The sequence below is a fragment of the Portunus trituberculatus genome, chromosome 4, assembly GCF_017591435.1.
Source record: "Portunus trituberculatus isolate SZX2019 chromosome 4, ASM1759143v1, whole genome shotgun sequence".
Classification (NCBI taxonomy): Eukaryota; Metazoa; Arthropoda; class Malacostraca; order Decapoda; family Portunidae; genus Portunus; species Portunus trituberculatus.
The window spans coordinates 142571-155110 of NC_059258.1; the positions used below are offsets into that span (position 1 = coordinate 142571).

The 12540-nt window shown below is 32.8% G+C and overlaps 1 protein-coding gene across 1 annotated transcript in view; it reads left to right on the forward strand.

The window, feature by feature from the left end:
- LOC123510594 (tetraspanin-1-like) overlaps window positions 1-9314 on the forward strand; it is a 19684-nt gene extending 10370 nt beyond the window's left edge. Inside the window, exons 2-5 of the mRNA XM_045265878.1 lie at window positions 1083-1277; window positions 1533-1706; window positions 2467-2663; window positions 3019-9314. Of these exons, the coding sequence (XP_045121813.1) occupies window positions 1083-1277; window positions 1533-1706; window positions 2467-2622 (525 nt within the window). The 3' untranslated portion in view covers window positions 2623-2663; window positions 3019-9314. The remainder of the gene's footprint in view (window positions 1-1082; window positions 1278-1532; window positions 1707-2466; window positions 2664-3018) is intronic.
- The last annotated feature ends 3226 nt before the right edge of the window (window positions 9315-12540 follow it).

Consider the following 12540-nt stretch of genomic DNA (forward strand, 5'->3'; position numbering starts at 1 on the left):
AGTATACTTTTTTTTCTTATTATTCATCCTTTAATTTTCACTCATCTAACTTGACTTAAGCTTAAATTAATTGAAACTAACTGAAAAAAATGAAAACTGATTATTTTTTATTTTTTTTTTATTTACCCAGAAATTGCCTTGAAAACTTTCACATTGTATTAATAAGATAAATAGATAAAAGAAAATAATAATTATCTTATTTTTTAACGACCTTTCTTTATCTTGATCTTTTCTTAACCTTACCTTCTTTGTGATATAAGACAAGACTGGCTGAGAGCTGCAGAAATATACAGAAAATGTCCACTCGGTTGTCAGTTCCCTTACAGTGTCCATAGAGTTAGGTAATGTACTGGTGTGTGGTGTGGTTACCCTTTGAATTTAGAATATTGTGTCAGTAATGGTGAGGTTTGATGCAATGACAAGTGTTTGGAAGTGGTGTTGAATGATGGTGAAATGTTGTGTCTGTCTGTATTTTTTTTCTTTGTTTTGTATGTATGTTTGTCTGACTATGTCTGTTTGTCTCTGTTTGTTTATATATCTATTTTTGTATTTATCCATATTTATTTCTCTGTCTATCTACATATCAGGCTTTTCATTTGTTTGTCTCACCTTATCTTACCTTAGCTTACCTTATCACATTTTTTCTTACCTTATCTCACCTTACCTTATCTCACTTCAACTTACCTCACCTCACCTCACTTTAACTAACTTAACCTAACATTACCTCACCTCACCTTACCTTACCTTACCTTACTTCACCTTAACTCACCTCACCTCACCTTACCTTACCTTACCTTACCTTACCTTACCTAACCTAACCTAACCTAACCTAACCTTAACTCATCTTACCTTACCTTATTTCACCTCACCTTACCTTACCTTACCTTACCTTACCTAATCTCACCTAACCTTACCTCACTTTACCTTACCTTATCTCACCTCACCTCACCTTACCTTACCTTACCTTACCTTACCTTACCTTACTGTACTGTACCTTACCTTACCTCACCTAACCTTACCTTACCTTACCTTACCTCACGTCACATCACATCACCTCAGCTAATCTAAGGACATTTCACCAGGTGATGGGTGGTGCGTGGCTGGGCCTGGTGCTGTGGGTGTACCTGAGTGTGACAGACATCACTGTGCTCACCAATGATGTGCAGGGCTACAAGTCAGTACTCTACTTCCTCATGGTGGTGGGGGCTATTGTCTTCATCCTGGGCTTCCTGGGCTGCTGCGGGGCCTGCCAGGAGTCACAGTGTATGCTGGGAACGGTAAGGATGTTGCTGTGTTTTGATGGTGATGTGGTGTTTTCATACTGCTAAATATTGAGTAAAGAAAATTGTATTGGCAAAAGAGGAAATATTATGCATTTTATTTTATTTATTTATTTATTTATTTATTTATTTTTTTTTTTATATATTTATTTATTTATTTATTATTTTTTTATTTTATTTTTTTCTTATTTCTTTTGGGAGGCTAAATGTTAATCCTACAGGGAACTAACACACCCTGACTTGACCCTACAGTTCTTTGCGCTGGTTCTGGTTCTGTTCTCCGGCCAAATTGCCATCGGTGTTTGGGCACACGCTAACAAGGACAAGTTTACAAGGGTGTTCACCGACGCTGTCACCGACACCATCAAGACAGACTATGGCGGTGTTGAGATCAAGACCAATGCTTTCAACACCATCCAGAAGAACGTGGGTGCTGAGAGGTGTTTGGGGGTGTTGTAAGGGGTGTTTGGGTGTTTTAGGTATATTGGGTGTGTTTTGGAGTGTTTTTGGGTGTTTTGAAGTGTTAGGGTATATTTTGGGTGTAATTAGGAGTGTTTTTTAAGGTGTTTGGGTGTGTGGTGTTGCAAGAGGTGTTTGGGAGTGATTTGGGGTACTTTGGATATGTTTGGAATATTTTTGCTGTGCTTGGGTGTGTTTAGGTGTGTTGAGGGATGTTTTGGATGTTTGGTGTGTGTTTGAGGTGTTTTTTGGGGTGTTTTAGGTGTTTTTTACTGGTGTTTTGGGTGTGCTTGGGATGTTTTTGGAGTGTTTTGGGTATTTTGGGTGTGTTTGGGATGTTTCTGGTGTTTGGGGTGTGTTTTTAATGCATGTTTGGTGTATTTAACTGTGTATTGAAGTATATGGGATATTTTTTGGTGTTTTGGGCTGTTTTGGATGTGTTTTGGAGTGTTTAGATTAAACTAACTTAACCTTTACTAATGTCACCTCACCTCACCTCACTTCACCTAACCTAACACATGCACTCCCACAGTTGAAGTGCTGCAGCTCCAATGGTCTTTACAAAAAAAAAAAAAAAATAAATAAATAAATAATAATAATAATAATAAATAAATAAATAAATAGAAAAATTATATATATATTTCACCTCACCTCACCACACTTAACTTAACATAACCTAACTTCACCTCATCTCACTTCACCTAACCTAACACATGCACCCCCACAGTTGAAGTGCTGCGGTTCCAATGGTCCTGATGACTGGGACGGGAGCAACTTCAACAACGCAGATGCCGGCCACACTGAGATAGGAGTGATATCCAAGCCAGGGTTCTACAATGTGCCTGAGTCCTGCTGTGTGGCGCCCCATGTGACACCAAGATAAACAGGGATAGTTCTGCCAACCCTGCCATCATTTTTGAAGAGGTGAGAGGGGGAGAGGGAGAGAGATGATTACTAAGAGGCATAAAGTTTTGGATTTTTTTGTTCTTTCTTATTGGGAGAGAGAGAGAGAGAGACCCAACCAAAGCTAACCCAACACAAAATTAACACCACAAAATGCATTATAACACAACAAAACACCACCAAACAGCAGAATACACATCAAAACACATGAAACCACCAACAAAACAACATCTAACACATCAAAACACATTCAAATACCAACAGAACACACACAAAAACACCACAAAACACATTCAAACACCACCAAACACACCAAAACACACTTAACCACCACCAAACACCACAAAAGCACCCACTAACCATCCTCTTTCCACAGGGCTGCTCGGAGAAGATCCTAAACGTGGTACAATCATACAGCAATGAGATCTTGTACTGTCTGTTGGCCATCCTTCTCATCCAAGTCCTGGCTATGATCCTTTCAATGGTCCTCTGTTGCACTGTGAGGCGTATTGACCATGTGAAAGCCTAGGGGAAGAACGCATCTCCAATTTATGATCTAGGGATGGAGAGTGATGAGGAGGACTTGAATGCTTAACTCCCCTTGTCTCTTCTTGTCTCTCCTCCTCTCTCAACCCTCTCCCACTCCTCTATCTTCCTTGGGAGTCTTCAAAATGCCCCTGGGTTTAAATACAGAGGGTTAGGTTAGGTTAAAATAGGATGTGTGGTCTCATGGTGTGTGTTTTTGTGGTGTGTGTTGGCAGTTCTCTTGTCTGTGCTTGTTTGTGTTTGTGGTGGTCTGGTTGTGCTGTAGGGTGTTTTTTCAGGGTTATTTGGGATGTTTTGTGGTGTATTTGTTTGGTTTTCCTGTGTTTGAAGGTCTCTCTAAAGGTTTCCATGTGGCTATTTTTAAAGGTTTTGCTGTATTTTAGAGTATTTTGAGGTGTTTCTTGTTTCTAGGGATTTTTTTAGGGTTATTTAGGGTGGGTTTGTATTTTTTGGGGGTCTTTTTAAAGGTTTTAGGGTTATTTGAGGTGTTTCTTATGTTGTAGAGGTGTCTGTAAGGGTTTTCATGCACCAGTGATAATTTCCAATAGGTTTCATGTTTGTAGTGATAGTTTTCAGTGCTTTTTCATGACGCCAGTGATCATTTTCAAGGATTTCTCATGATTCCAGCGATAGATTTCAAGCCTCTCACAATTCCATCAGCAGCAGTCTGTAACACCACCAACACACCAGAGAAACACCCTTTTGAGAACCACCACACACCACCACAGGGGCCAGAACACCACAGACAAGAGAACTAAGAGAGAGAGAATACACCGAAATGCAATGGATGTCACTAAAACCATCCGAAAATGTTGTCTGTCTGTTTGTATGGCTGTGGAGGTATGTGGAGGGGCTGTGGCCATACCTGAATCACAATAACACCCATAAATGCTGCTTGCTGTGTCCCCGCAGGTCCCCAACACAGCAGACCTCCCCAGCTTTACGCCAATTTATTTATTTAACCAAGTCACCCCTGAACTATAGCTTAGGTGTGTGTGTGTACGTTTATGTGTGTTTGTGTATGTTTGCACTCTCTACCTATAGTGTTTTCATATGCGTGTGTGTGTATGTGTGTGTGTGTTTGTTGTCCTAGAGTGAGAGATGGAGCGTGTGTTGTGTGGTGTGTGCCAGCCAGGGAGGTGATAGAAACAACAGGTTTTTTAGAAGTAGGTGAGATATAAAGAGTATTTTTATATCACGGCACCATTGCAGGAGTCACGGCGCCTCGCTGTTCCTCGGACCACTGAAGGGAAGGCTCAGATTCGTGTTTATTATTGAGGAAGGACAGAAATCATGCTGGGAAGGTGTTGGTAAAATAGATTAAATGTTTTTTTTTTTTTTTCTTTATTGGGAATGTACAGAAATTAGCCTGGAAAAGTGGGAAAGTGTTGAAAAATTAGATTAAATAGGGTTTCTTAGTAGGCAAAATACTAAAATCAGCACAGGAATGTGTTGGAAAAGTGTTCAAAGTGTTGTCAGGAAAGTAGACTAAACATTTATTATTGGGGAAAATACAGAAATTATTCTAGTATGTGTTCAGATTTCCGTCAGGAAAGCAGATTCAACATTTATTATTGGGAAAAATACAGAATTCAGTGTGGAAAAGTGGAAAAAGTGATGGGAAAGTAGATTTGACATATCTTTTATGAGAAAAATTTAAAAAATGAAGGAAGGTGGAAAAGTACAAAGATTCATTTCAGGTAAATATATTGAACATTTTTATTATTGGGAAAATACAGAAATGAGCCTGTGAAAAGTATGAAGATTTTAGGAAAGTAGATGAAACGACGATTAGATGAAATAATGATAACTTTTGATAAATGTTTGTATGAAGTATTTTGAAACGCACAAAAGGAATGCATGAAGAGTATTGGAAACATTTGACACTCACTTTGTTGTATTAGTCACTTTTGAAACACAAACATCACCAAACCAGTGTTGTGAAGAGGAAAATATTTGAGGGCTCTTATATTTTGAAATGTACAAAGAAAGCAAAGACTATTTATTGAAAGTATTTGACGGATTATTTTGTAAGTCGTCCATTTTGAAACGGTCGCAGGAAATGACGTATTTAGAGTAATGTAAGGAAATAATTGATGCTTTTTTGTACTATATATTTTGAAATGCACAAAGAATAATGAAAAAGGAAGAGTATTAGGATTATTTGATGGTCCTTTTGTATATTGTTCAATTTGAAACTCACAGAAAAATGTATTTAGAGTAATGTAAAGAAATATTTTATGCTTTTTTGTACTATACATTTTGAAATGCACAAAAGATAATGAAAAAAGAAAGTATATTAGAACTATTTAATGGTTCTTTTGTATATCGGTCATTTTGAAACAGTCGCAGGAAAAAAAGTATTTAGAATAATGTTAAGAAATGTATGATGCTTTTTGCACAATATATCTTGAAATGCACTAAGAATAATGAAAAAGGAAGAGTATTAGAATTATTTGATGGCTCTTTTGTATATCGCTCATTTTGAAACTCTTTGGAAAAGGAAAAGTAGACTAAAGAAATATTTCATGCTTTTAGTACAAAGAGTTTGAAATGCACTAAGAATAATGAAAAACAGCAAGAGTATTGAAATTATTTGATGGTTCTTTTGTATATCGCTCATTTTGAAATAAGCTGTAAAAAAAAACTAATGTAAAAAATATAATTGATGCTTTTAGTATGAATATTTTTGAATGCACAAAGAATAATGAAAAACCAGGAAGAGTATTCAAATTATTTGATGGTTCTTTTCTCCATCGCTGATTTTGAAACTCAGAGAAAAAAGGTATAAAGAAAATTTTAGATGCATTTTTGTAAGATTTATTTTGAAATAGACACATAAAGAAGTAGAAAAGAAAATATTTGATGCTTGTCGTGTGTAATGTATCCTGAAATGCACAAAAAAAGAAAGAATTAGGAGTATGAGAGAAAATATTTGATAGTTTTTTTTGTTTTTATTCTGAAATGCACAAAAAAGAAAGAATTAGAAGGAAGGAAGTAAATAGTTGATGTGTCTTGTGTTTGATCTATTCTGAAATGCACAAAAAACAAACAATTAGAAATGTGAGACAATATATATATATATTTTTTTTTTTTCTGAAATGCACAAAATTAAACAAGAATCAGAAGTAAGGAAGTAAATATTTGATAGGTTTTTTTTTTTTGTGTGTTTTATTTTGGAATGCACAAAAAATAGTCATAAGTGTGGAGGTAAATAATTGAAGCTTCCTGTAATGGTGTTGATGTTTGTGTCATCTTGGAATCACCACAAGATGACAAAACCAAATGAACCGAGGGAAGCAACAAGGAACGTGTGTGGAAAATAATGATCAAAGGAAGATATTTTGATACTTTGACAGTTTTACGACTTACACAACTCAACAAAGAGCACAAAATACAAAAAAGTAAAAAAAAAAAAAAAATTCCTTTGAAAAAAATTATTGTACGTACCTGAAAAATAAAACAAACAAACAAACACTTAGCAAAATAGAAAACCACAAAGAGCTATTTTATTTACTTATTTATTTATTTTTTTTATTATTTTATTTTTGAGAATAAATAATTTTTTATTTATTTTTTTTTTTTATTTCTTTATTTATTTATTTTTTTTTTCAAACTATCAAAATACACCTGCATTTTTACCAGCAAATTTTGAAAAACTGAGGAACAGGAAGAGGAAAGAGAATTAATTATATTTTGATTATAAGTGAAAAAAAAAGGAAAGATCTGAGCGTGTGAGTGTGTGTGTGTGCATGTGTGTGTGTGTGTGTGCGTGTGTGTGTGTGGGTGTCTGTGTGTGTTGCTACTTTCTATGTATGTATAAGTAAACAAAAGCCCTTTCAATGTAAATAATGCATTATTGCCTCTTGTATTAGGAACCATAGTGGAATTAAGGTTGTTTTTTTGTCCCTGTACACACAAACACACACACAGAATCTTCTAAACAAACCTACACATATGCAAACCTTCCTTGAAACACCTACACTTTATAAATACACCCTAAAACACTCACAAACCTGCAGTGTACACCTTCCCACACCTCAAAACACACCTTTATATCATTATATATCATTATGAACCTTTACAAACTTTTACTATTTCCCACAATGCACCAATATATTATTATCTACCTTTCCAAAGCAACCTATACACACCCACAATGCAACACTGCATCTTTCTGTCTTCTCAAACCTTTCCAAACTTGTACAGCATCACACAATGCACCTTTATCTGCCTTTACAAACCTCCCAAAACCTGTAAACACACCCACAATGCAACACTACATCTTTTCTCTGCCATTACAAGCCTGCAAATCTCCCGTCCCTACACCTACACCTTCCCCACACACCTGTCCTTGTCTTGTTTTCACGCCTGCGGTTACCTGTGTGTGTCTGTTCACCTGAGTTAATTAATGTGCCAATATTGTTTTTTTTTTTTTTTCAATATGGTGTGTTTAATTTATTTTGTATTTGATGTTTGTCTCTTGTTATGATGGATTTGGAAGTGTTTTGGGGTATTTATTTATTTTATTTATTTATTTTATATATTTTTGTATCTATGTTGGTATTGTGGATAATTTGTCACAATTCGGAGGAATTTGAATTATTATTATTGTTGTTTTTATTGTTATTATTTATTTTATTTATTTTTTTTATTATTTATTTTATTTATTTTTTATTTATTTATATTTATTTTGTTTATTTGTTTATTTTTTTTTATGTTGGTGTTGTGGAAAATTAGCCACACTTTGGAGGAAATTTAATTACCATAAGTCATTTATTTATCAACAATGTTATTATTTTCCTTTCCCCCTACCCTTGCATTATAAAGCATATATGTTATTTGAGTGAATTATTATTATTATTATTATTATTATTATTATTATTATTATTATTATTATTATTATTATTATCATCATCATCATTATTAGAGTATGCATGTGTTCCCCTATGATATTCCTCACTTGACTAGCAAAATGTCATGTTATTGAGGTAAGACATTTATTATTATTGTTTTTTATTGGTGTTTTTAATGTCACAAAGAACTTTTTTTTTTCCTACTTCAATGTCCAAAGCCAATTATTCTGAGTCACCCGGAAAATATGTCACAGAGGGAAAGAATTACTAATTATAAGTATGTCCAGTGTCTTTTATCTCATAATTCTTGGAAAATATGTCACACAGAGATAATTCATGTTATTAGTCTTATCATGAATCATTTCTTCTTTTGAAAATATGTCACAGAGGGAAAGAATTTTATTAGTTTTCTCATGAGTCATTTCCTCCGACTCCTGAAAAATGTGTCACAGAGGGAAGAATTGTCATTAGTTTTATTGTGCATCTTTTTTTTTTTTTTTTTTTTTTTTTGCCTGCAAAATAAGTCACAGAGGGAAAAAATTCATGTCCTTACTTTTAGTGTGAATCATGTGTTCCGAGTCTCCTGGAAAATGTCGCGTGTGGCAGGAACAAATGTTTTTTTTTAATGGTAGATACATGATGGTGTATGACAAACGTACGTACAGGAAAACAAAGAAAGGTTAAAATGATTACTCACTATTTCTGTGGTAGGACTTAAGTGGTATTTTAAGAGTAATGTTTCTGTATTTTTCTCTTTATATATTGTAAAGTTAGTACAGAAATTATTGTATATTTAAGATCATTTTAAGAAACATGTGTGTGTGTGTGTGTGTGTGTGTGTGTGTGTGTGTGTGTGTTGGAAGCTGGGACAATACTTAGATTTATATACATGCATACATTATACATATATATATACTAGACTATACATTCATAACGCTCTCTTTTTTTGTAGATGTTAATGATTTTTTTTTTTTTTTTTTTTTTTTTTCAATTCAGATTTACGTTTTATTTGTTTTGTTTTTAATTTTATTTATTTATCAATTATTTTTAATTTATTTTTTTTCTTTTATTCAATTGAAGACAGCAATGGTTTAAATATGAGATAGAGAAGCCTTTCTTTCTTTAATCTCACTTTGGTTTGTCAAAGATAAAGATAGAGACAGTATCTTTCATTTCCCTGATAGAGAGAGTGAGAGAGAAAGAAGATAAATAAAGGTTACAATTTGCTGTTATCATATTATTAAGAATTAAAGTTTAGAGAAAGTTAAAAGAATTTAATCCCTCTTTTTGTTCTTATTCTTGGCACAAATTCCTGATCGCCTGCTTCTCTTTGTCTCATTTGTACAAAGAAGCCTATTTGTCAACTTGGAACATTGTTAGCACAAGATTCAAACCTTTTTAAACATTTGTACACACTGTAGATAATCTGGCTCTTAGTTTCAAACCCTTTATAAAGACTAGGATCCCTTCTTAGCTGTTTGCAACCTATTCAACACTCAAAACACAATTCTTACCTTTCGAATCTCTAAAAACACAACAACTTTATTTTCCAAACCTTTCAGCTTAGGATTTATAGTATATGAACATTTTTGTGCAGTGAAGATGATCTGCAGTTCCAAAGCCTCTTATCAAAATTTCAGATACCACTCCCTAACCTAACTTAACCTCACCTCACCTAGTCTTTTATAACTGCTTCAGACACACTTCCCTTTCCTTCACTTACACCACAGTCATTCAGTGGCCAAACCTCTTCAGATATATTTCAACACTTTTGTCACTTTCAATGCTACTTTACAACAATTCCCAACCTTTCCTTGACCATTAATACCACACATCAACACCTCTACACACCCCCTCACCTTTACTCAGTGTCAAAACCTCTTTTGAAATGTTCCAACACGGTTTTGTCAATCAATGCTACTTTACAACAATCCCAACCTTTCTTCAGCCATCAACACCACCCTTAACACCTCACCCATCCCATTCACATACACCCACCCACCAAACACCATCACCCCCTCATACCAATGATACCCTCACACACACACTCACCAACTAAACACCCCTCCCTCAGATCCACACCCCCATCCACCCCCCCCTCTGTCATACCAATGAGTGTCGATGCCATTGATGTCTTTGCAGGATAAGGATGTTAACAGTTGTATTATATTAAAAATTTTAACCCAATGTCAAAAAAAATATATAAATACTGACCCCCGCTATTTTTTATCTTCTTTATACACACCCAAGTATAAACAGTAGTACTCTTGTGACCCATACATACATACATACATATGGTGTGTATTATATGACATTTTAACCCACAATCTCATAAAACTATAGAAATAAAGACCCTATTTTTTTTTTTTTTTTTCTTATTCATACACACTCAAGTATAAACAATGGTAATCTCCTGACCCCATACATACATACATACATATAGTGTGTTCCAGGATACACTCCCTCCCCCTTCCTTCCTCTCCCTCTCTAGACGCTTCCATGATCCCAGATAAATGTATATAGAAATTAAATAGATTCAAAATGGACATCTCTTAAAAGATTTCTGCAACACTCTCCATTTTTGTGTCCTGTGGTTGTAAGGGTTGGTAATGTGTTGCTGTAATACAACAGACACTGTATTCTGGTGTTCTGTTGTTCCTGTATTAGTTATTGTAGAATTATTTTTCCTTATTTACTTATTTTTTTTAGGTATTTATGAATTTTGTGTTGACTTTATGTGGTTGCAATATAATAGACAATGTGTTCTTGTGTTGGTTTTATGTTTATTATTATTATTATTATTATTATTATTATTAATATTATTATTATTTATTCATTTATTTTTATTTTGTGTTGAGCAACTATCAAGGTTGGAATTTTCATGGCTGCAACACAATAGACTGAGAATTATTGTGTTCTTGCATTGGTTTTATGATGTTTATTATTATTATTATTTATGCATTTATATATATATATATATATATATATATATATATATATATATATATATATATATATATATATATATATATATATATATATTTTTTTTTTTTTTTTTTTTTTTTTTATGAGGTAGTGTATTTATTTTATTTTGTGTTGAGTGGTGTGTGATGTTTATTCACTCAGACAAACAAGACTTTATTTCACTCAATACACTAATTTCCCTTTTATTTTTGTAATTATGTTATTAACCATTTAATTTCACTCAGATACACAATTTTGTTTCCTTTCTTTTCATTCTTTCATATTATTTCCAGTTTATTTCACTCATGCACCAAAATTATTTCCTTTTTCATTATTTATTATTGTTTTTCAGATAATTTCACCCAAATATATTTATGTTTTCCTTTCTTTTCAGTGTATTCTTTATTATTCCAGTTTATTTCACTCAGATACATTTTTTTTTTTCATTATTGTTATTATTTTTTTTATTTGTTTTACTCAGATATCTTTTTTTTTCATTTTTCTAATTTATTTCATTCAGATACCACCATTTATGTATTTTTTTTTTTTTGTCTTTTCTTTTGATGGTATTCATTATTATTTCAGCTTATTCATTCATTGTGTTACTCGTCATTGTATTGGTGAAGTGTACATCAATTTCTACTTAGTGTACGATGATCTTTACTATTTACGAACCAGATGACTATTTCTATTTCCCCTGTACTATTTACGAACCAGATGACTATTTTCCCTGTACTATTTTATGCCTCGGCTACTTTAATACTCTTTTACAATGTGTCGTAGTCAGTAAGCAAGTAATTCTTAAATATATGTTTATGGAAATGTCAAATGCTCATGTTTTCCTTGTTTTTCTTTTGTATTTCTATAAGTGTTTGGCGGTCTAAGTTTGTTGTGGGAATTATTGAAGAGGGACGTTCCTTTTTTGCTGTGAAGATAGTGGGGGTCGATCTTATTTTATTATTATATTTTATTATTTTTTTATATTTTTTTCTTTCTTTAGGAATGATTTGTTTATTTATTTATTATTATTTTTTTTCTGTGAAGGTAATAGGATTTGATCTTTTTTTTTTTTTGTGATTTTTTTTCTTTTCATTATTTTAAAGGGAAATCAGAATAAGAGGTGAATTTTCATCAACTTTATTAGATTTATTTATTCATTTACTTATTTTATTTACTTGTTATTTTTTTTTTTAAGAAAAATCTGAATAAGGTTATTTTTTTCTTCCTTATCATTTATTTTTCTTTTTTTTCTTCTATGAGAGAAAAATCTGAATAAGAGGTAATTTTTTTCTTTATTTCTTTATTTATTTAGTTATTATTATTAACACAGATTTTTGTTCTATCTCTTTTTGGAGGGGATATCAGAATAAGAGGTCAATTTTTCATTTATTTATTTATTTAACAATTATTATCAACCTTACTTCATTTATTAGTCCATTTTTGGCATCACAGACACAAAGGAACAAACAACAAAAACAACAACAAAATAAATAAATAAAAAACAGAATAACCAATCTTAGACACCACCTGTC